The sequence below is a fragment of the Acartia tonsa genome, chromosome 14 (genome assembly GCF_053477335.1).
Source record: "Acartia tonsa isolate MP-2025a chromosome 14, ASM5347733v1, whole genome shotgun sequence".
Taxonomy (NCBI): domain Eukaryota; kingdom Metazoa; phylum Arthropoda; class Copepoda; order Calanoida; family Acartiidae; genus Acartia; species Acartia tonsa.
The window spans coordinates 28,676,398-28,701,986 of record NC_137273.1 but is presented as its reverse complement, the minus strand read 5'-3'; the positions used below and the strand labels follow the sequence as shown (position 1 = coordinate 28,701,986).

At 34.4% G+C, this 25,589-nt stretch overlaps 1 protein-coding gene across 8 annotated transcripts in view; it reads right to left on the bottom strand.

The window, feature by feature from the left end:
- The window catches only part of LOC145305626 (ADP-ribosylation factor-like protein 6), a 91,528-nt gene that overhangs the window by 23,220 nt on the left and 42,719 nt on the right, over window positions 1–25,589 (bottom strand). For 3 of the 8 annotated variants that reach the window (XM_080147325.1, XM_080147324.1, XM_080147323.1), the window contains 5 exons: window positions 11,931–12,016; window positions 11,496–11,573; window positions 10,908–11,007; window positions 7,312–7,404; window positions 1,502–6,602 (listed from right to left, as the gene is read on the bottom strand). In XM_080147325.1, coding sequence (XP_080003451.1) covers window positions 6,568–6,602; window positions 7,312–7,404; window positions 10,908–11,007; window positions 11,496–11,573; window positions 11,931–12,016 — 392 coding nt within the window. In that variant the 3' untranslated portion in view covers window positions 1,502–6,567. Of the gene's footprint in view, window positions 1–1,501; window positions 6,603–7,311; window positions 7,405–10,907; window positions 11,008–11,495; window positions 11,574–11,930; window positions 12,017–13,403; window positions 13,477–19,932; window positions 20,043–25,589 lie in introns of those variants that run through there. The other 5 variants (XM_080147319.1, XM_080147321.1, XM_080147322.1 and 2 more) reach the window with 5 other exon arrangements.

The following is a 25,589-nucleotide window of genomic DNA, read 5'->3' as shown; positions in this document are numbered from 1 at the left end:
CTAGGTGCTAATTTAAATTTTTTTTCAGATATGTTAATTACATCCAAAAAGATGCATATTCTGTTCAATAGGTTGACCTCTAACTCTTCAAACAAAAATTTGAATTTTTACCAGTCCAGAGTGGACCTGCAGGACCAGAACTTGGAGGCCAATTTTATTTTTTTTCTTCAGATATGTTAATAACATCCTGAAAGATGCATATTCTGTTTAATAAGTTGATCTATAAATTTTACAATTTTTTTACCTGTCCAGAAACCACCATTTATCCTGCAGCACCTGAACCTGGAAACTTATCCAAAAAAATTATTTAATATAAGTGAACTACTACCCAAAAGTAAACTTTTATCCCAAATAACCTATAGTCCCACATTGATACCTAGCCTAATAATCACGGAGTAAGCGAAAGTGGTAAAATTTCCCCCTCACCCTTAAGCTAATTCTATGAAAAATAACTGATATCTAAATCATTATCAGAAACAAAAATATATTTTACAGGATTTTCTTCATCTCTTTTTTACTGTACCTAGAGCTTTATGCATTTTTGTCGTATCACAGTATCTTTTGAGCCCCCCGCAGGGGCTAGAAATAGGAGAAGACCTACTGTAAAAATAAACCAAAACACTCCTTAAGAGGAGTTGTCACAAAACTGACAATATTTGTTTTTTGTTATATAAATGTAATATTATATAGTACTAGCGGCTTCGCCCCTAGCCTCTAGGGGCTTTGCCCCCAGATGTGATAAAAAAAAATTAAGGTGAAATTCGTAAAGGACCAAGGAAATCTTCTGCAAAAAAAAATATAGGACCTAGGAAATCTTCTGCAAAAAAAAATAAAGGACCTAGGAAATCTTCTGCAAAAAAAAATAAAGGACCTAGGAAATCTTCTGCAAAAAAAAAAAAAAAAAAAAAAAATAGGGGGGGATTTTTTGTTTTTTTGGGGGGTTGGGGGTGTCCCACCCCCCAAGAAAATAGCATAAAACCACCACAGGACCAGTAGGTATATACCCTGAAGAGTAGAATCCAATCGGTTCAGTGGTTACCGAGATCTTAAGCTTCAGACGGACGGACAGACATCATTCTACTTTGTATTATAGATATATAGTAAATTTTGGTCAAGTAAAGGTAATAATATATAGTAAATTTTGGTCATATAGTATGATATAGTATCTAAATTCATCCTATATAGTATATATAGTATGCAGTGGTCGCCCTGGATATTTCACTAACCCGCTGGACCAATATGAGTCTCCTCTACAGTGAAGCTTCTTTTGGGTCTAAGGAAGTTTTTTTTAGCTATATTGGGTAAGAGTAACCGTACCCCTCCAAAGAGAATCCCACCTATAAAAATATACTACCCCCCCCCCCCTCCTCCTCCAAAAAAATGGTTAGTTAAGATTTACACTCGAGTAGGGTTTAAGCTATTTTTCGCGACTTTCCCCGTTTACAGGCTTTCGGCCAAGCAGCTAATTAAGATATAAAAAACAACATTTTTGTATGCTTAATTTATCTGAAAAAATGAAGTCAAATAATAATAAACTAGGTTACTAAAACCTCTGTTCATTCATATATGTATGTATAGATATAATTTTACATTACAAAAAACACAAAAATTTAACTGATCACAAAAAATAATTACGGTATAAATATTACATCATAGAATACAAACTGACACGAAAAAACAGTTATATGACAATAGATTAGAAAACTTAAAATTGAATAAGAAATTATTATTTTACTAGCTTATAATATGAATAAAAGATCTTTTCCAGTATGGCTTTGAAACCTATTAATATCCGCTGGATTAGAATCGGTTCTAAGGCATACTGAAAAATAATGTATTATATCGTATTTTCCACAAAATTAAAAAATGTAAAATTATGGGATTTATACCAGTTTTGGCCGACAAAACTGGAATGAATCCATCAAGTTTTCATTTACTTTACGCGGAAAACTATATATAATACGACGCGTTGAATAAATAACAATACCTAAAATATCCACCATTTTTAAAATCTATTTATATTTACTGTACATAATATATTAAAGATAAGAGATTTTTTAGTTTGTTTTAATATTTGGCCAAAAAGTTGTTACTAGGCAAGTATAATAAGGGGGGGGGGGGGGAAGTTTTGACACATTTGCGTAAACAGGGAGTATAGGCTTTATCTTTGGACTGAGAGGATAGGTTATTAGGGATAAAATCATTCTTATATGATGAATTTTCCCAAGTTTTAAGATTTTTTGGATAGGCCTCCAGGTTCCGGAGCTCCAGGCCTCCAGGTCCTCTCTGTACAGGTAAAAATGAAAAAAAAAATTTTTTTTTAGAAGAGTTAGAAGTCAACTTTTGAAACAAAATATGCGTTTTTTTCTTCAAATATGTGAATAACATTCAAAAATATGCATATTTTGTTTCATAGGTTGACTTCTAACTCTTAAAAAACAAATTTTTTTTAAATTTTTACCTGTACAGAGAGGACCTGGAGGCCTGGAGCTCCGGAACCTGGAGGCCTATCCAAAAAATCTTAAAACTTGGGAAAATTCATCATATAAGAATGATTTTATCCCTAATAACCTATCCTCTCAGTCCAAAGATAAAGCCTATACTCCCTGTTTACGCAAATGTGTCAAAACTTCCCCCCCCCCCTTAATAATTAATTTGGCGTTATCCTCTTAGAATTTTTTTAATTCAATTTTGAAAATTTGAGTCTACTCACTCCCCAAATTCACACTCATATCATGTTGAAATTTCTTATCAGACTATTTTTGTTTAATTTGTTTGGATTAGGAAGTGGGTACTAAAGACCTTAGATCCTTTAGAATGACAGTAGAATTTAACTGAAAGAGAGAACTGGGGGCTGTTTATTACACTCGTCCCAAAAGTTTAATAATAACGTTTCCCTATTCGTTGGCTTAACAACTATGGAGAGTTAAGTAAATTTTGATTTATTGAGGTGAGTGTTAAAACTTTTCAACCACTAATTTTAATCTACATAAGTGTTAATTTTGTGGGTAATCATCATTGGAGATATACACCATTTAATCAGCCATTGTCTTATCTTTTAGATCCCTAAGAATTTAAGCTGATGTGTTTGATATTGTCCTAGCGAAGCTACTCTATAAGTCACAGCAATCCGTTTATTACAAAAACATAGCTAAAATTTTATTTTTTTATTTTATTTCAAGTTGACTTACAATTCTCGTGGAAGCTACTTAACTATTACATCACCCTGGTCTTATAGTGTATGGCAGGTGTCCCGTTTTAAGCCCATTATTGACACTATCATAGAAATGAAGAAGTTTTGCTTTAATGGATATAGAAAACGTGGATATTGTAAGAGATTCTCGCATACCCTGATTAAATGTTTCTCACAGTTGGCTAATATAACGATACCCCCCCCCCCTCCCTCCGATAATATGACTACCCTAACCATGGGGTAACGTATTGACATACATCAGAGGACTATATTAACAATCAACACTTAACGACAAAAATTCCACTGTTACAATATCCCCGTATTCTGTATCCATTTTATGCACGTTATCGTACTTGTCTGAGTTTGTTTATACTACACAGTTATTTGGGGTCTAAAGTCATTTAGTTAAATTAGTATAACAACACAGTAGCTGGCATAAAATCTACAGAAATCAAGAATTCAAGAATCTTAGTATTGTATAATGTATATTGTATATAGATGTAGTATTTTTAGATACTATAAAATAGGGTCGGGCCGGATATCCGGACATGTTCAATATCCGGCCGGAAACCGGATATCCGGCTGAGTTTTAATGCCGGATATCGGGTTATCCGGCCGGATATCGAACGTTGGTCAGATATCCGGCCCAACCCAACAGTATAAAATATATGAGTAATGTGAATGATAAGAATGAAGATAAGGCATGAAATATTAGAGTTTTTTTTATATTCTAATATTTTTAACACATGGAACAATTTTAATTTGATTTTACACAAATGGCAAAACAGACGCACGCAAATACGCGAAAAAGGTCAATTTTCCCTAATAATTTTCTAAAATTATGGTCGGTCCGTCCGTACGTCTGTCCGTGCGGCTGAGACGGAAAGCTTTTTTCATTAATTTAGGCATGTTAGAATTGTCCTATCGATTTCAAACTTTGCATGGTGAGTCCTATAGCAGTTAGGTACGATTTAGAAAGCGTAGCAACTCTTTAATCATTAGGTACCAGAATGTCTCTACGCAGATTTTAAGCATGTTGATTTTTTACTTTTTATCAACAAATTTTTATGTGATCTAATTATCCAATTGTTGTGATTTTTGGTATACTGATTCCTGGGACAACAAAGTACAATATTATAAGCAATGCAAATCTATAATCAAGTCCTAAAAATGTAAGTATGTCCAGTCCATAAACATTATACTTTAACAAGAAGTTTTTCAACAAATTTACTCACAATTTGGCTTTGACTCTTATTTATATTCTGATTGTTAAGTTCTGACACTATACAAGTGTTAATTTCCGTTTGTCCTATCGTTTCAGAGCTTCGCTTTTATGGATGTTGTCATACTTGTTTTCTAATAGTTTAGTAGTTCTAATAATATATGCGAACGACATCCGTTTGGCCGTAAATTCTTTTCCCGTATCGCTTCGAAACCGATTAATATCCGATGGAATAGAAACGGTTAAGTTCTCAGCCATACAGAATCTAGAATCGTATTTTATCCTTCAGCATTTCGGGGCTAAAAAAACAGGTTTTAATCTTATAATTGTACATTTTTATATCCGCGGAAAGTTGTTTAATATAATGCGAGAAATAAATAATCTTGAATTTTCAATTTTGTCCCAGTAAATTATAATTTCTTTTTCAAATAAAATTCAAAATTTTTAATTAATGATTGATTATATAGAGGTTATCAAGTAATCTATTTTCATAATTTTAGCTATTGATTAAATAATTAGTTTTAAAAGCGAAGCTTTTCTACATGTAATAGGGTCATTCATGTGAAATTATAATGGAAGCGTAGCAACACTAGTCATTATCAAAAGGGCAGTACGTTATATTTTGGAAATTTTGATTCATAAAACAATTAAACAATATGTTAAAAGCATGGGTTTTTCATCTTTATCAGTTTAAAAAAGTATTTTTTTTGTTAAATTGTCAATTTATCTAATTTGTTTACCTTCGCTTTTAATGGAGGTTGTCATCCTTGTTTTTTTTTTATAGCTTGATAACATATTTACTATGATGATGTACAGTATAGGGTTGGGCCGGATACCGGATATCCGGCTGATTTCTAATGCCGGATATCCGGTTCCGGTCGGATATCTGGCCAACGTTCTTTATCCGGCAATTTACCGGATATCCAACCGGATATCATGTAACCGGATAGTTTTAATATCCGGTATCCGGTCGGATAGTGAAAATGACCGGATATCCGGCCAGACCGGATATCCGGCCAGACCGGATATCCGGCCCAACCCTAGTACAGTATATTAACTAGTTATGGGGAACACTATAAACTTACAAGTAAAATCATCAGAAAAAAATTGTAAAGCAGAGCATATAAAGACTCAAGTAAACTTAAGTTGAAATATTATTTCCCTATAAATTGCTTTGAAATCGATTAATATCCAGTGGATTACAACCGGTTCTCAGCCATATGGAAAAATTATGTCTAGCATCGTATATTATATCCAGTTTTTCTACGGATATAAAAGGTGCAATCATAAGATTACAACCAGTTTTTTTAACCCGGGGATAAAAAAAAATGGTTTTAATCTTGTACATAATTGTACATTTTGTATCCGCGGAAAGATGTTTATAATACAAAGCGAGAAATAACTATTATCACAATATTGATCATGCTGAAATGGGAAATCCAAATATTCTTGCCATGTGATTATTACCAGAATAAATTTTCTAAATTAAGATTAATCTGAGTTTACTGTGCTTTACTGTTATAAATAAATATATTTTTGACAACATTTAAACAAATAATACTGAAGAAAATTTTACTAGGTATGGCTCGGATTGATTATGGCTTTTCAGAAGGGTAAAAAAGCCATAGGGGGGATAGATACATGAAGTAGGTATTGAAAAAAAGTTACCTATCTAACATAATTCAAGAACTACATGGTATAACTATAAAGGGATAGTTGCATGAAGAGCATTTAAGAAAAATGAATTCAAGCATAAGTTACAAATAAACCATCAAACATATGCCCTGTAGATGTAATTCAATCCATTGAACAGAAAAAAATATGCAATTTACTAAATTTAAATGCATTTCGTGCAACTATCCCCTTTGATTATATGATCTTCATGGAACTATCCCATTTTCTTATAACACATTTGAGTTAACTCTTGTGCGAGAGTTTTAGTGGTTCCTAAAGTTATAAATGCATAGATTTGACAGCACAATAGGAGGCTAGCAACCAAAAAAGTCTTCTGGCATGCATGCATACTATGGAATTGAATAACTATTGGAACAAATTATTAGTAGTATGACAGTAGAGCTAAGAATGTAATTCATTGTCACAGTTTGATATTGAATAACTTTAGGAACCACTAGTTAATTTGTTTCTATTAGTTCTATCTCTTCCCTGTCATCCCATCTTTTATTTGACCTAAAATAAAAATTTGTATTTATTAACTTTACCAATATGTCCGTTTATTAGATAACAAATAATGTAGTTTGTTAAGAAGTGTCTCATAGATTTTATGCATTGTAGATTCATGTAATGACAAGGTATAATGACAATGTGGAAAGCGGAGCAACACTATAGTCACTTTTGGAGGGTCAGAAAATCAAATCAATAAATCTAATTATCGGTCTACCTATCTACACCTTCGTATTGCAAGTATGTAGCCTTGATTTTCTAAAGTTAGGAATCAGATACACATGGAGACACATCCTTTAAGCTTCGCGCACAGTTGAGTGCATACATTACAAGGTGACCCGCAATTCTAATGAAAGGTACAACATCCTCTTAGTTTTGCAGGCAATACAGTGTCTGCAATTGCGGAATATTTGTACGTCTGTCTGTCTGTTTACCTGTAAGCCACTCCACACGCCTTCTTACAGGCCTTCGCCTGTACCTACATTACACTGTTCGTCATTGCTGAAGATTTATCCGTATGTCTGTATGTCAGGCATCTAGGTATCTATCTATCCGTCCATCTGTCTGTCTGTCTGTTCACCTGTAAGCCATTCAATACCCTCTTGCAGCAATGCACACCCTCGCCTGAATCTGCATCACATTGTTACCTAGTCATTGCTGAATATCTATACGTTTGTCTGTAAGTCAGGCATCTATCCGTCCATCTGTCTTTTACCTGTAAGCCACTCCACCCCCTCTTGCAGGCCTTCGCCCGTGACAGCATTACTGGCGCAGATATGCCAAGGCTTGTCGTGAATTCTTTCTAATCCTAAAATAATCATAATTGTGAAATCAATGTATCTCGTACACTTTGCTGTAAGGGGGGGGGGGGGGGGGTTCTGACACATTTGCGTAAACCTGGTATATAGGCTTTATCTTTAGACTGAGAAGATAGGTTATTATGATAAAATCATTCTTATATGATAAATTTTCCCAAGTTTTAAGATTTTTTGGAAAGGGCTCCAGGTTCTGGAGCTCCAGGCCTCCAGGTGCTCTCTGTACAGGTAAAAAATAAAAATCAATTTTTTTTTGAAGAGTTAGAGGTCAACTTATAAAACAAAATATGCATCTTTTTGAATGTTATTTGCATATTTGAAAAAACATACATAAGGGGGGGGTCCGTAATGACATCTATTCGTAAACCGTGAGCAAAATGGTCTAAATATTTAGCTAGACCCTTCAAACTTGGTATATAAGCCTAGTCCTATAGGTATTACATCTAAATGGCAAAAAAATCCAAAAATTTTTATTTTAAGGTTAGGTTAGGTAAGAAAAACCCTGCGGAAATGGGGTTTTTAGGCTTTTTTTGGTCTATTTTGATGTGGAAACTTACCTTAAATTGTTTTTTCTTAAAGTTTTAACTTAAATACACTGTGTCTATTCATATGGACATTATTTAAGATGATTCAACAAGTCTTGGACCGACCCCAGGGGGCTAGGTGGGTGGCCCGCAGGGGTTAAGTGCATTTTTCCCAATATATATGTTGTGATACATCAAATTATAGGTTTTTTAGGTCAAGGAACTCAAATTCAGAGCTAAAATAAGCATTTGATTAATCTGAAGCTAGCCCCAGCGGGCTAGGTTGGTGGCCCGCAGGGGTTAAGTGCTTTTTTTCCAATGTATATCTTGTTATATATCAAAATATAGGTTTTTTAGGTAAAGAAACTCAAATTCTCAAACATGAAGCTAACCCCCCTATGGCTAGGTTGGTTTTCTGCAGGGCTTAAGAGCATTTACCTAACCTAACCAAGAAACTTACTTATATTTTTACAGGTTTTTCTTGAATAAACTGTGTCTATTAATGAGGACTTTATTTAAGAAGATCCAGCAAGTTGGGGACTGACCCCAGCGGGCTAGGTGGGTGGCCCGCAGGGGTTAAGTGCATTTTTCCCAATATATATGTTTTGATACATCAAATTATAAGTTTTTTAGGTCAGTAACTCAAATTCAGAGCTAGAATTAGCATAAGATTAATCTGAAGCTAGCCCCAGCGGGCTAGGTCGGTAGCCCGCAGGGGTTAAATGCATTATTTTCCAATATACACCTTGTTATATATCAAAATATAGGTTTTTAAGGCCAAGAAACTCAAATTCAGAGCTAAAATTGGCATAAGGCTTACTTGAAGCTGCCCCTCGCGGGCTAGGTAGATTTTCCGCAGGGCTTATGTGCATTTTACCTAACCTAACCTAGAAACTTACTTATTCTTTTGGTTTTTTCCTTGAATAAACTGTTTCTATTAATGAGGACATTATTTTAGATAATCCAGCAAGTTGGGGACCGACCCCAGTGGGCTAGGTGGGTGGCCCACAGAGGTGTAGTGCATTTTTTCTAAAGTATGTGTTGTCATACATCAAATTATACCTAGATTTTTTAGGTCAAGAAACTCAAATTTTTATATCAAATCATCGGAATCTGAAAAATCTTATTTTAGCTTCTTGACCTAACTAAAACTGTAGTTTGATGCAGTAAATACTTTTGAAAAATTTTAATTAACCCCCTGCGGGCCTTTCTTCTAGCCTCCTTGGGTCAGCCTCCTGTATGAAGAATCTTTTAAATGATGGCTTTAGGAATGAACACTGTGTATCTAAGTAAAACCTAGCCCGCCTGGGTCAGTCCCCGACTTGCTGGATCATCTTAAATAATGTTCTCATGAATGGACACAGTTTATTTATTTAAAAAATCTTTAAAAAAGTAAGATTCTAGGTTAGGATAGGTAAAATGCATTTAAGCCTTGCAGGCAACCCCCCTAGCCCGCAGGGGCTAGCTTCAGATTAGTCTGATTCTATTATTAGCTCTAAATTTGAATTTCTGGACCTAAAAAACCTATAATTTTATGTATGACAACACATACTTTTTAAAAATGCACCTAACCCCTGCGGGCCACCCACTTAGCCTACTGGGATCAGTCCCCGACTTGCTTGATCATCTTAAATAATGTTCTCATAAATAGACACAGTTTACTCCAGAAAAAAACCCTACAAAAACAAGTAAGGTTCTAGGTTAGGTTAGGTTAGGTAAAATGCACTTAAGACTTGCAGGCAACCCACTTAGCCCGCTGGGGCTAGCTTTAGATTAGTCTGATACTTTTATTAGCTGTAAAGACCTAAAAAACCTATAATTTGATGTATGACAACACATACTTTTAAAAAAAATGCATTTAACCCCTGCGGGCCACCGACCTAGCCCGCTGGGGCTAGCTTCAGATTAATCTTATGCTAATTCTAGCTCTGAATTTGAGTTACTGACCTAAAAAACTTATAATTTGATGTATCACAACATATATATTGGGAAAAATGCACTTAACCCCTGCGGGCCACCCACCTAGCCCGCTGGGGTCAGTCCCCAACTTGCTGGATCATCTTAAATAAAGTCCTCATTAATAGACACAGTTTATTCAAGAAAAAAACCTGTAAAATATAAGTAAGTTTCTAGGTTAGGTTAGGTAAATGCTCTTAAGCCCTGCAGAAAACCAACCTAGCCATGGGGGGGTTAGCTTCATGTTAGTCTAATGCTAATTTTCGCTGAGAATTTGAGTTTCTTTACCTAAAAAACCTATATTTTGATATATAACAAGATATACATTGGAAAAAATGCACTTAACCCCTGCAGGCCACCAACCTAGCCCGCTGGGGCTAGCTTCAGATTAGTCTAATGCTTATTTAAGCTCTGAATTTGAGTTCCTTGACCTAAAAAACCTATAATTTGATGTATCACAACATATATATTGGGGAAAATGCACTTAACCCCTGCGGGCCACCCACTTAGCCCCCTGGGGTCGGTCTTCGACTTGCTGAATCATCTTAAATAATGTCCATATGAATAGACACAGTGTATTTAAGTTAAAACTTTAAGAAAAAACAATTTAAGGTAAGTTTCCACATCAAAATAGACCCAAAAAAGCCTAAAAACCCCATTTCCGCAGGGTTTTTCTTACCTAACCTAACCTTAAAATAAAAATTTTTGGATTTTTTTGCCATTTAGATGTAATACCTATAGGACTAGGCTTATATACCAAGTTTGAAGGGTCTAGCTAAATATTTAGACCATTTTGCTCACGGTTTACGAATAGATGTCATTACGGACCCCCCCCTTTGTTTCATAAGATGACATCTAACTCGTAAAAAAAATTTTATTTTATGGAATAAAACACCATTCTATGAAGAAATTTTTTTGTTTCTTCAATTTCCGTTTGTCCGGTCGGATATCCGGCACATTACCAGATATCCAGTATTAGAAATCAGCCGGATATCCGGTATTATAAATCTACTTACCTAGGGTCTGTGAAACCTTAACACTGGACATTGCATCCCTCAAATCCATTTTGTTGGCAAAAAACAGGATTGGGACCCTTCTGGACTGGATATCAGGATGCTGAAAATAAAATATTTTCCTAGCAAAAAAAAACATTATTTTAATTTGTTAGTAGTATACCTAGCTAATCTTTATACGAGGTATGTCCGTCCTTCCAACCAAACATTACATATTGAGTATATCAATCTATAACTACCTATATAGTATAAATGTCTGTCTAACTATCCATACCTGTAGAAGCTAGTCAAGTTCATCTTTATCCAAGATCATGCAAAGTCTATCCTTCTATCTATATGTCTATCTGTCTGTCTGTCTGTTTGTCTATCTTAACCTGTAGAAGCATGTCAAGTTCATTTTTGGCCACAACCATGCGAAGTCTATATATCTATATATATGTCTATCTGTCTGTCTGTCTATCTTTACCTGTAGTAGCATATCAAGTTCATCTTTGGCCACGACCATACGGAGTCTATATATCTGTTACGTCTGTCGGTCTATCTACCTATATATCTATCTATTTATCTGTCTTTCTATCTATCTATCTATACCTGTAGAAGCATATCAAGTTCATCTTTGGCCACGACCATGCGAAGTCTATCACTAGAATCAACTACAAATATCACACCCTACAATAAAAAAAATTAAAACATCAAAGATGACAACTTCTATAGGTACCTAAAATTTTTTTTATAATAATTCATAAGGTAAAAAACCCAGAAAAGTTGTCACTCGTATAGGTATAGAATAAAAGGCTCACAAATACTTGAACTAAAAACAGTCAAACAAACAGAGAAGGTAAACATAATAGGTAAACCATTTACTCTTTCTCTATTTATCTCTATATCTGTCTGTTTGGCTGCCTATCTATATCTGTCTGTCTGTCAACTGACAATCTTTGTCTGTAATATTTTCAATGATTTCTATTACTGCCGTGCCCTGAACAGACATATCTATCTATTTATCTGTATGTCTGTCTGTCTCACCTGACAATCTCTGTAGTAATGTTCCCAAAGATTTCTATATCTGCCCTGACCCGACATATCGAAAGCCGTGAATCCAACATTGCGGTCTAAAATTATGAAAAATTATATATTATAATTATAATAATATAATTATATTTATCGCATTGTATTATAGACAGCTTTCCGTGGATATTAAAATGAAAACTATTATAAGATAAAACAAGTTTTGTTCTCCCCGAGTGGCCGAAGGCCCGGGCTAACAGTACTATATTCGTGGAAAACTGTCCATAATACGATTCTACACATGATTTTAAGTATGGCTTGAAACCGATTCTAATCCAGCGGATATTAATCGATTTCAAAGCCAAACTGGAAATGATTTTGTTTTCGCGGATTTTTTCGGGTTTGATGTATTTCTAAGCCGGAAACAAATATCAATAATGTTGCGAAAAAAGACGCTTAATTTAACCTTCAATGTTTCTTTTATGTGTCAAAATCTACCTTAGTATATTTACAACGTTTGTAAAAAGGATTCAATTGAAGATCATATACTTCATTCAGCTAGTGTCTCTTTAAAGAGAGGGAGGGGAAAGGTTGACAATCAAAGTAAAAGAATAGACGGGGCAGGGGAAAATAACTGTATGTTCACGGGGTGAGGACCCCATACCGTCAAAAAAAATTTTTAGCAGACGAAAAAGGTCGCAACTACTGGAACCAGGTAGTTATGTCGGGTTATACAACTATACTTTTACATTTATTAGTTGATTAACCAACTTAATTTTTTTGACGTATGATTTTTCTGGAGAGTTCAGGGAAATTAATTCTCCCAAAAAGTAAGAGAAGCTCTAATACAGAGCTATCCATCACATATGTCTTGTAGGGTAGCTTTGCTTTAAGCTTCAACAAAAAATTTGGTAAATTAAGAAAAAGCAAAGAACTAAAAAATGAAAAAGTGACTATAAAGTGCAAAAATAAGTGACTAAATCTCTAAAACAAAAAGCAAATACTTCTGTAGTTATTTAATACTTTAGTAAAACAGTAAAATTACAAGCTCACTAAAGTTAGCAATTCTACTGTTTTTCCATGATATTAAACAACTAAAGGAATCACTAAAAAATAACAAATTGACTCATGCACAGTAAAAATAAAATAGCATGCAATGATGTTATAGTTGTAATGTATAGTCAGTATTATAGACAACTGTCCGCAGATAATACAATAAAAGATTTTAATATTGAAACCATTTTTGTTAGCCACGAGGTTTACAAAACATTTAATAATTTTATGCTTTTTAAATTTAATATTCGTGGAAAATTGTCTGTAATACGAGGCTATACATGTTTCAGTATGGATGAGAACCGGTTCTAATCCACCGGATATTAATCGGTTTCGATTTCTCGCAGCATATTAAACTAGATATAAAACGATACTATACATAATTTTTCAGTATGGATGAGAACCGGTTCTAATCCAGCGGATATCAATAGTTTTTACCATTTGCCGCAACAGTTGGAGTGTATTTTGAGTCTTGTGTTAGCACCAATACCAAAGCCTTTCTCATCTTCAACTAAATAGATAAGATATAAAGAAAAACAGATGAATAGATAGATAGAGTAGTAGATTGCTTGATAGATAGATGGGCAGATTGCAATTTAAATAGATGGATAGCAAAAAAGAAAAAAAAACAGATAATAGAGGAAGAGACTGGCATTTATGAGAACTTTTTAATTGTAATATTAGAAATAAAATGTGTTTCCTTAATAAACCTTTAGTTTCATAAAGAAAAACTATATATTATTATTATAAATACTTTATTGTTTGCTAGCGGCTACGCCCCTAGAAGCCTCTAGGGCAACTTAAGGAAGGAGGGGGAAAAGTCGACCTCATCCCTTTTTAAATTAAAAGTTTCAAAAGAGTAAAAAAAATATTTTGTTGGTGGGGAGGGGGGTTAGGACACCTTTCCCAAAAATAGTTTAAAACCTTCCAAGGACCTTTAAGAAGCTTTACTGTAAAGGAGAACAATATCGGTTCAGCGGTTAGCGAAATCCTTCGGGACAGACAAAAAACGCTTACTACTTTATATAATAGGATTAAAATTAATAGGTTGTTCTTTTTATTTCTTCAGACTTTTCCATACATATATTCTAATATAATAATAACTGTCTTAGAAGCATTGTGTCCCTTTTTTAACGTCTTAGGTATGACAAAAGGTAAGCCAAAACCGAATTTGAACCCATACACGTTTCGCTACTGCTGTAAGGTATTAACTTGTACAACATATAAAATAAGCTTAATACCTAACAAATAATCTTTTTCTTTCTAATGTATTTTTTTTACTGTACTTTGATATTTATACAATAAAGTCAATATTGTTTAATAGCAAAATTAACAATAACAAGTTTCTTTTTAACAAACCTTGACTTTTAAAGAACTTTGTTAGATGCTAGCAGTCAAACAGCTGAATGTATAAACCATTTTTTAGCCCTAGGACAAACCCAGGAGTCCCAAACGTCGGAGTGGACAAACGCTGGAGTGGACACTTAACCTAACCTAACCTATTTTAACTTTTTTAAATGCCTAACCCCTGCGGTGGGCTTTTTTGTACATCAATATCTTAACCTAACCTAATCTGTATACAAATACTTAATCAAATTAATATTTTAACACGCCTGCATTTGTCAACTCCTACGTTTGAGACTCATTCGTTTGTCTTGGAACCCATTTTTGTACATCGTTATATCTATGTTAACAAGTAGGCCAAAAAATATCAAAAGTTGCCGCAAGGATATCGCAGTGCAATTAAATGCGCGAATAAAAAAGTTTGCCTATTCATTTTCTAATACAAATAGGCAATGCAGGTTTTCTCTGCATGTTTGTGGTCTATACTTCCGTGACTTCGTGTCATTATATCTTTTCTTTTGAAAGGGATTACCAACCATACACAAGGGCGTGCAGAAGAGAGGGCAGTGTTAGAGGGGTGTGTGAACTGAACTCCCTCTTGTAAATAAAAAATGGTGAGGGTGTAGCAGGAGTGTGTTAACACTAGGCATGGCAATTCGTTCTTACAAAAATCCGCAAAAAGCGGATTAATCTGCAGATCGCGGATTTTTTTCGTTGCGAATTTGGCATTAGGATTGCCATCTCTTTGTAAAAACCATACGTATACCCAACGATGAAATTGTCGAGGCCTAACTTCCCCATAATCATCCTCTTTCAAATATCTGTGTACGCAACTGTAACCATCAAACAACCTGGGTTTTTAATACTAACTCCAAATAAAGTACATTTAAACCAGTAGGTAGGTATATTTTTTAAACAAAATTAATTGAAAATCGAAATATATCTTTATGTATTTTTTATTCCTAGTGTATTTTTTTATAAATAGCTTGAAAAACATACTATTTTGAAAATATTTAAACCAAAAATGGATTTTCAATAATGTTACAATGATTTAGGAGTGTTCTATATCCCCCTTCCTTACAAAAAAAGCCCTAAACCTGCCAGGCACATATAAAATTGTTTTTTTTTTTAATGTAAGCAGTTGATTTATAATCTTATTTGACCAACAAACACAAATAATTTTGCAAATAAAATTGTTTCCATGTTATTTTTATTCTTATTGCAAAAGTTATTTCATTTGCAATTTAAATCAAATTTGGTTCCTGAGATAATAAGAGACAAACTAGTATGACACCACAGTAGGATTCTAGCTAAGACTCTAGTTCTACTGTAATAATATGGTTTTAGATAATCTAGAAACCAAAATAAATGCGCAATCCTAGGTATATTTATTTACATTTGCTTATATCAAAGCCATACAATTTTTTTTATCGTTTGGTATCTAGAAATTGAAAAAGTGCTGTTAATAATATTTCCAATAAAATAAATCAAAAATATTAATTAAAGAAGTAAGGTAAATTCTAATCAAATATTTAATGTTAAAATTAGTGATGGCAATCCGTCGAATTTTTAGACCGGATTCGGATTCCGGATTCTTAAAAGGACTCTCCACAGAAAAATCAACTTTGGATTTTTGAAAATCTAACCTGAAATTATTATTCTCTGTTCAATTTTAGGCATTTTTTGTTTTTGTGGCATCGCGATCGAAGCCCTTTGAAATTTTTTACCTCCTTTAAGTGAATCCTCTCGCCATTTAATTTGTGCTGCTTTAGTGATTTTTAGCTTCTATTTTTGCCGCCGTTGCCGCATTCATCGCCCTTCTCCGCCGCTACTCCGCTGTTCATCGCTTTTTAATACATGCTCCCCTCTCCCTTGTTCAGAAATTAAATGGAGACTGGGGGTGTTGTGTATAGCGACGTACGCAATGTATAGCGGAGTAGCAGCGGAGAAGGGCGATCAATGCGGCAACTGCGGCAAAAGATAGTTATATTTGGCGGAGGCGAACACAAAATGGAGGCGGCAGGATTGTCCAGTCAAGGAAGAGGATAAATCGTAGAGCGGCCGGTTGCAATGGAGCAAATGTTCTTTAGCGGCAAACATATATTGAGTGGAGGAAAGTGTAGTATATATTGTTATAGCGGCAGTACAAATAGGCGGCGGACAAAATTTTCAAAGGGCTTCGATCGCGATGCCACAAAAACAAAAAATGCCTAAAATTGAACAGAGAATAATAGTTTCAGGTTAGATTTTCAAAAATCCAAAGTTGATTTTTCTGTGGAGAGTCCTTTTAAAGAATCCGTCAAAAAAGTGGCGGATTCCTTGCGGATTCCGGATTCTTATTTTTGGCGGATTTCGGATTCTTATTCCGGATTCTAGCAATATTTTAAAAGGATTTTTTTTTTAATTTAAAAATTAAGTGCGAAATATGTCCTAAAAATCAATGTTTTTGGTGTTCTCACTTCCGAGAATCAAACCAGATTTAAAAGATATTATATATAATGATGAAAATCTTTGCCTTCAAAGAGGAGTTGAAAGAAAAAACTCAAGACGCTAATTTTAGCCTACCAATTAAGAATCCGGAATCCGCTATTAAAAAACGGATTCCGGATCCGGATACGGATTCCAAATTGGCCAAAAATTTTGCGGATTCCATCCCTAGTTGAAATATCCTTAAATAGTCCCAAAAAATGACGTGTTGTGTCGGTTTCGTGACATCGCCTACGGGTTATAGACCGCCGCAGGGGCTAGAAATAGGAGAAAAGTTATTGTGAAAATACGACGAAACGCCTCTTAAGAGGGTGTTGTCATTCTTGGTGTTCTTAAAAGTATACTGAAAAGAATTGGAAAACCATGAAAATAAAAGAAAAAATGTTGCATAGCAATATGGATCATGACAAGTGTCAGATTTGCAACGTTGGTCTGGTTCCTTTACTAAGAAGTTTCGAATTGTGACAGTAGAATTACAGCCTCAGCTAGCATGTAACCTAGATGTTATTTTAACTATAAGTTTTAGAAACAATTACTAAGAGTTGGTTTGCAGTTTTTTTACTTGTTATTTTGGTTCCAAAGTACTTCTATAACAGTAAACACAGAGAGTGGGGACAATGGGCTATTTATTACACTAGTCCCCAAAGTTTTATAATGACGTTTTCTTGTTCGTTGGCTTAACAACTTTAGGGGCTTGATGTGCAAACGTTTCAATATCAATTTTGATCTAAAGAGGAGGGAATTTTGTATATCATCATTGGGGATATACATCAATTTATCGGCCATTGTCTTATCCCTTTTAATCCCTGACATAAACAAGTTAGCCAAGACCATAATTCTACTGTAATACTCAGAGCTGGATCTTTAAAAGCGTAGCCGTTGCCGTAGTTACAGCCACCAACCTAATAGTGATCTTTAAATCATATTAACCACGCGTTGCCGTGGCCACAAAAAAAAAATGCGATCTTTAAATCATATTGGCAACGCGTGGTCGTAGTCGTAGCGTGGTTAACCACGCTAAAAGTGACCACAGTCCGTTAGTGTGGCTAAAGCGTTGCTAAAGCCACAAGTAATTTGATAATTTTAACGTAAACCTATTGAAAGTGAGGTTTATATGAATTATAATTAAATGAATGTATAAATAATGAAGAAAAATAATGACCCAACCCGCCATTCATGTTGCCTGTCTAACCTTTTAAGGGACAACTTAAAATAAATAATACTATACTTAAAATACACTTTTTTTTTGATTTATTACTACAATATTATTGATAGAAAAGAAAATTATTACTTTTTAAAAAATATTAGTAAACAATTTTATTAATTAATTTGACTGTTTGGAGACTGTGGAAGTTAGAGGGCTAAATTAATCAAATTATTGTTATACACTGTTTACTACCTTCATACAACCACTTTTTGAATTTTTTTGTAAAAATGATAGTAATAATACGTAAAAACCTCAAAACATTTAAAGTTTATTATTAAAATAGTAATTTTGTATAAAAAACTTCAAAAATTAGACGTTAAAATTTAATTTCTTTGATGAAAATAATTTATTTTTAGGTGGGCCATAAAAGATTTTAGATATCCATAATTCTAGGATAGCCGGCATTGCACTTCTGTAAAATCATTTAAAAATCCATGTTTTATTAGCAGCACTGTGGCGACGACTATGGCTACAGCTACGGCTACGACTATGACTATGACTACGACTACAACTACAACTACAGCCATGACTACGGCCACGGCTACAGCCACGCCAACGGCTACACATTTAAAGATCCAGCTCTGGTATTATACAGTTATAGAAACAGCTTTAAAATCAGCTGATTGTAAAGGCTTGTTGCAATTTGCAATTCATTGATTCAAAGATTTTTATTATGAAGTATAATAAAAATATATTATGGCGGTGCATCATAAGTTTTTATCTACCTTATTATGGACTAGCGCCGAGCTCCATTTTTCTAAAAGCTTATTTTATTGCTCATCACATGATAGACACTTTATTAAAATTGAAATGATTTAAAGATCCAGCTTTGTTCTATAAGGCATTTTTTACACATCATAATATTAAATGGCAATAATTAAATACAGGTTTTGGACAGTCCAGAAATTAGATCAGGGAGGTAAAGGGATAAGACAACCGCCGATAATTTGAGATGTACATCTCCAATGATGACACACAAAATTACCCCTTCTGTACATGACAATTAGTAGTTGAAACGTTAGAACACTTAAATTAATAAAACAAAACATCAAAATTCAGTAAATGTCCCCAAAGTTATTAAGCCAACAAAAAAAATAATGTTATTGTATCCGGGACTAGTATAATAAACAAAACAGCCCATTGTCCCCCCTCTGTCTGATTTAGATTGACAATTATAACTTTTAAAATTTTTAATTACCATAATTTCTTTCAAAATGATAATTTGTTTATCATAATATTATTACCTAACTTAAGCATAAATCGTAATAACAAAATGAGGAAAATAATACCCTGTCAAAAGTGATAAAAACTTTTTGCAGTTCCTTTGGTTATTTAACTTTACAGTAGGATTAGACCCTGTGAAAGCCTGTTATTGAACTGTTATACTTTAGAGACAAATCAACTCCAGGAATCAGCAAACAGCTGATTAGTGGTCGAAACCCATGTTCATAAAACGTGAAAATGTTATCAAGTACTTTTTGTTGTCTGTGTCTGACTGTCTTTTTTTAAAGATCTTAGGAAAATGCCCTTCCCATATACGACGTGTCCAAAAAAATGTATGAATGTAGTTGTGTCCAATAAAATCACTTCAACAGCTGAGGCCGATCATGAACAAGTTTTAGATTAAATTGTGTAGGGTATCAGAACCAACCCAAGAGAATTAAAACACCTATATTTTATGCCTTTTTGTCTTGGGGTTTTAATTTAAGAATGCGGGTAGGCCAAAAACGCAATGTAGGGGCGAAGTCACTAGTAAGATAAAAAAAAGTTCACATAAATGCCTGTTTGAATAAAAAGCTAGCTAGAAAATACATATAGATTTAGGAAATAAAATATATACATATTTCAGTACAAGATGTATAATAAAATACAGAATAACCAATAACTACAATAGGCTGAAAAAAAGAGTTGTAGATTAATTCAACCAACCTGATCTGATAGATTTATGAAGAATGTTCCATAGTTCTGTGCAGCCTGGTCACTGCTCACAATGTTTGTGACAGCGTCGGTCACGTTCGAAAGATTCTTTATCTTCACCTACACCACCAACAAGCGCTTGGTCAATAATAGTTCACTCATCTCTATAAGATTGTTATGTGTTTTATATTAAAAAGCCTGTATGCAAACCATGTATCAACATTTAATTTATTTATCCTAACATAAAATATTCTATCAGTAATACAGACAATTACAATTTCTATAATAAATACTCATTTTATTACTTACATTCAAGACAGCGTGTTGGTAACATTAAATTATCATTATTATTTGACCTCTGCCACAAATAACTAGTATGTAAATTATAGTTTTATTGTTTAAAAATTTAAAAGCCTATATGCAAACAATGGGCAAATCTCTAAGTAAATTTCTACAATCAGTGATCATGACATTGAGTGCAAGGTGGTTAACTTCATGTATTATTCACTTGGTCACGATTATCTTTTTATGCGAAAGTTACCCTTTATAGAAATTATAATTCAAGATTTAAATTTTACTTCAGTTTAAGGAATCATCCAGATAGATTGAACCATTAGGTATTATCCTCTTAGAATTTTTTTTTTCAATATTGAAAATTTGAGTACCCCCCCCCCCCCAAACTATGAACTCTGGCCGCAGCGCTCGGCTCCCTAGCCTGCCTAGCCGCAGCACTCGGCCCCCTTGCCTGCCTAGCCGCAGCGCTCAGCTCCCTAGCCCAAAACTTAACCTAACCTAAAATAGTTGTTCGTCGGTAGTCGGGGGTGGGGGAAATTGAAAAAAAAAATTCTAAGAGGATAACGCTAACCATTGCAACCCCAACCACCCTCCCCAAAATCATAAGTGTTGCATGTGACCTATGAAGAATTAAGGTATTAAGACCGTTGCAAGTAACAAAAAACTTTTAATTAATATGTAAATAGGACACAGACAGAAAACTAAGAACTTAATACAAGTTTCTATACTTTTAATAACTTTTTTGTGCCGATCAAATAGTATAACTTTTTTCATAATGATTTTGTACTAAATCTAAAATAAATCTTCAATTTTCTAAATCTCCAATTCTATTTAGCAAAAAAGTGGGTTTTTATTGTAAATAGTAATCCAGTTTTAGTAGACACTTATTAACCAGGTATCTAAAGGGATAAGACAATAGCCAATATAATGATGTACATACCCAACGATAACATAAAATAACCCCTTCTGTAGATTAAAATTAATAGTTAAAATATTTGAACATTCAACTTAATAAACCAAGGGGGGGGGGGGGCGTAATGACATAAGCTCTTAAACCGTGAGCAAAATGGTCTAAATATTGAGCTAGACCCTTTAAACTTTGTATATAAGCCTAGTCCTATAGGTATTACATCTAAATGGCAAAAAAATCCAAAAAAATTTATTTTTAGGTTAGGTTAGGTAAGAAAAACCCTGCGGAAATGGGGTTTTTAGGCTTTTTTGGTCTATTTTGATGTGGAAACTTGCCTTAAATTGTTTGTTCTTAGGGTTTTAACTTAAATACACTGTATCTATTCATATGGACATTATTTAAGATGATTCAGCAAGTCGGGGACCGACCCCAGGGGGCTAGGTGGGTGGCCCGCAGGGGTTAAGTTCATTTTTCCCAATATATTTGTTGTGATACATCAAATTATAGGTTTTTTAGGTCAAGGAACTCAAATTCAGAGCTAAAATAAGCATTAGACTAATCTGAAGCTAGCCCCAGCGGGCTAGGTTGGTAGCCCGCAGGGGTTAAGTGCATTTTTTCTAATATATATCTTGTTATATATCAAACTATAGGTTTTTTAGGTCAAGAAACTCAAATTCTGAGCGAAAATTAGCATTAGACTGACCTGAAGCTAACCCCCCCGGGCTAGGTTGGTTTTCTGCAGGGCTTAAGAGCATTTACCTAACCTAACCTAGAAACTTACTTATATTTTTACAGGTTTTTTCTTGAATAAACTGTGTCTATTAATGAAGACTTTATTCAAGATGACCTGAAGACTGACCTGAAGCTAACCCCCCCGGGCTAGGTTGGTTTTCTGCATGGCTTAAGAGCATTTACCTAACCTAACCTAGAAACTTACTTATATTTTTACAGGTTTTTTCTTGAATAAACTGTGTCTATTAATGAAGACTTTATTTAAGATGATCCAGCAAGTCGGGGACCGACCCCAGCGGGCTAGGTGGGTGGCCCACAGGGGTTAAGTGCATTTTCCCCAATATATATGATGTGATACATCAAATGATTTGTTTTTTTAGGTCAAAGAACTCAAATTCAGAGCTAAAATAAGCATTAGAATAATCTGAAGCTAACCCCAGCGGGCTAGCTGGGTTGCCCACAGGGCTTAAGTGCATTTTACCTAAGCTAACCTAGAAACTTTTATTATTTTTTTAGGTTTTTTTCTAGAATTAACTGTCCATTCATGAGGACCTTATTTCAGATGATTCAGCAAGTAGAAGACCGACCCCAGCGGGCTAGGTGGGTGGCCTGCAGGGGTTAAGTGCATTTTCCCCAATATATATGTTGTGATAATCCAATTATATGTTTTTTAGTTGACTCAAATTCAGAGCTGAAATAAGCATTAGACTAATCTGAAGCTAACCCCAGCGGGCTAGATAGGTAGCCCACAGGGCTTAAGTGCATTTTACCTAACCTAACCTAGAAACTTACATTTAATATTTTTTTTTTAGGTTTTTTTTCAAATAAACTGTCCATTCATGAGGACCTTATTTCAGATGATCCAGCAAGTCGAAGACCGACCCCAGCGGGCTAGGTGGGTGTCCCCCAGGGGTTAAATGCATTTTTTTTAAAAGTATGTGTTGTCATACATCCAACTATAGGTTTTTAAGGTCAAGAAACTCAAATTTACAGCTAATAAAAGCATCAGACTAATCTGAAGCTAGCCCCAGCGGGCTAGGTGGGTTGCCTGCAAGTCTTAAGTGCATTTTACCTAACCTAACCTAGAACCTTACTTGCTTTTTTATGTTTTTTTTCTGGAATAAACTGTGTCTATTTATTAGAACATTATTTAAGATTAAAGACCCCAGCAGGCTAGGTGCATGGCCCGCAGGGGTTAATTGCATTTTTAGTTGTCATACATAAAATTATAGTTTTTTTATTTTTTCCTGGTTAATTGGTTAAACTACATTTATATGGCATATATTTGAAAGAATTTCAATTTTGATAGTACAATGTTAGCGGTGGAAGAATTTAATATGCTAAAAGGATACAATTTTTTAATTTAATGTATACCACATACCACAAAAAAACTAGAATCAGGTTGCTATTGTGTTTTTTTTAGCTCCAAATTGACTTTAAAAACCTATAGTTTGATGTATAACAACCAGGGTTCCGGAGCCGGGAGCAGCAACATTTTTGGTGGAGCCGGAGCCGTATTTTTTGTTAAAAACGGCTCCGGCTCCGGACTAGCTAAAAATGATTTTTTTAAGTAATATTATAATTTGGCAACGGTCTATTTCCATATATTAAACTGAAAAACTATTGTTACTCAACAAATAGACACACATCCTTCTACTTTTATATAGCTTTAATCAAATAAAAGCAAAATATTTTATATTATTTATTTTATTTTATCAAATTCAATAATGAAAAAAAATGATATATTAATTTTAAGGTAAGAGCCGGAGCCGGAGCTGGAGCCGGAGCCGCATCAAAATTATACAGCTCCAACACCCTAATAACAACACATAATTTGGAAAATTTACCCCTGCAGGCCACCCACCTAATCCGCGGGGGTTAGCCTTAGGTCAGTCTAATGCTTAAAATAGCTCTGAATTTGAGTTTCTTGACATAAAAAACCTATAATTTGATGTATGACAACACATACTTTAGAAAAAATGCACTACACCCCTGTGGGCCACCCACCTAGCCCGCTGGGGTCGGTCCCCAACTTGCTGGATTATCTAAAATAATGTCCTCATTAATAGACACAGTTTATTCAAGGAAAAAACCAAAAAGAATAACTAAGTTTCTAGGTTAGGTTAGGTAAATGCTCTTAAGCCCTGCAGAAAACCAACTTAGCCCGGGGGGGTTAGCTTCAGGTCAGTCTAATGCTAATTTTCGCTCAGAATTTGAGTTTCTTGACCTAAAAAACCTATAGTTTGATATATAACAAGATATATATTAGAAATAATGCATTTAACCCCTGCGGGCCACCAACCTAGCCCGCTGGGGCTAGTTTCAGATTAGTCTTATGCTAATTCTAGCTCTGAATTTGGGTTAACTGACCTAAAAAACTTATAATTTGATGTATCGCAACATATATATTGGGAAAAATGCACTTAACCCCTGCGGGCCACTCACCTAGCCCGCTGGGGTCGGTCCCCGACTTGCTGGATCATCTTAAATAAAGTCTTCATTAATAGACACAGTTTATTCAAGAAAAAAACCTGTAAAAATATAAGTAAGTTTCAAGGTTAGGTTAGGTAAATGCTCTTAAGCCCTGCAGAAAACCAACTTAGCCCGGGGGGGTTAGCTTCAGGTCAGTCTAATGCTAATTTTCGCTCAAAATTTGAGTTTCTTGACCTAAAAAACCTATAGTTTGATATATAACAAGATATATATTAGAAAAAATGCACTTAACCCCTGCGGGCCACCAACCTAGCCCGCTGGGGCTAGCTTCAGATTAGTCTAATGCTCATTTTAGCTCTGAATTTGAGTTCCTTGACCTAAAAAACCTATAATTTGATGTATCACAACAAATATATTGGGAAAATTGAACTTAATCCCTGCGGGCCACCCACCTAGCCCCCTGGGGTCGGTCCCCGACTTGCTGAATCATCTTAAATAATGTCCATATGAATAGATACAGTGTATTTAAGTTAAAACTCTAAGAAAAAACAATTTAAGGCAAGTTTCCACATCAAAATAGACCAAAAAAAGCCTAAAAACCCCATTTCCGCAGGGTTTTTCTTACCTAACCTAACCTAAAAATAAAATTTTTTGGATTTTTTTGCCATTTAGATGTAATACCTATAGGACTAAGCTTATATACCAAGTTTGAAGGGTCTAGCTCAATATTTAGACCATTTTGCTCACGGTTTAAGAGCTTATGTCATTACGCCCCCCCCCCCCCCTTAATCAAAATTCAGTCCCAAAAGTTGTTAATCTAACGAGTAAGAAAACAATATTAATGAGGTTGTTTTATCATTTACAAAAATTTGCAATAAAAGAGATTAAGAAACAATACCAATCAAAATACTATCAGAATTTGTCATGAATTTCATTCAAAGTAAAAAGTACATTAGTTATTAAATATTTATTGTACGTACAGACTTTCATGGTATGTTTCTAATCCAACCATATAAATCATAGCATGTGAAAATGTAAATTTAATCATTACATTTATATGCATTGTCTGATAAACATCTTAACAAATAGATGATTAATTCAATAAATGACATAGCACAACCCTTTTGTTATGTTGCGATGTTGCACACTCAATAATTAATCAAATATCCTAATCATTTAAATGTTGATTTCAAATGCCTGACATAGCAGCAGTAGGTACCAATTTCGGAATTTGACCTTTCATACTTTAAACTAAAACTAGCGGCTACGCCCCTAGAGGCCTCTAGGGGCACTTGAGGAG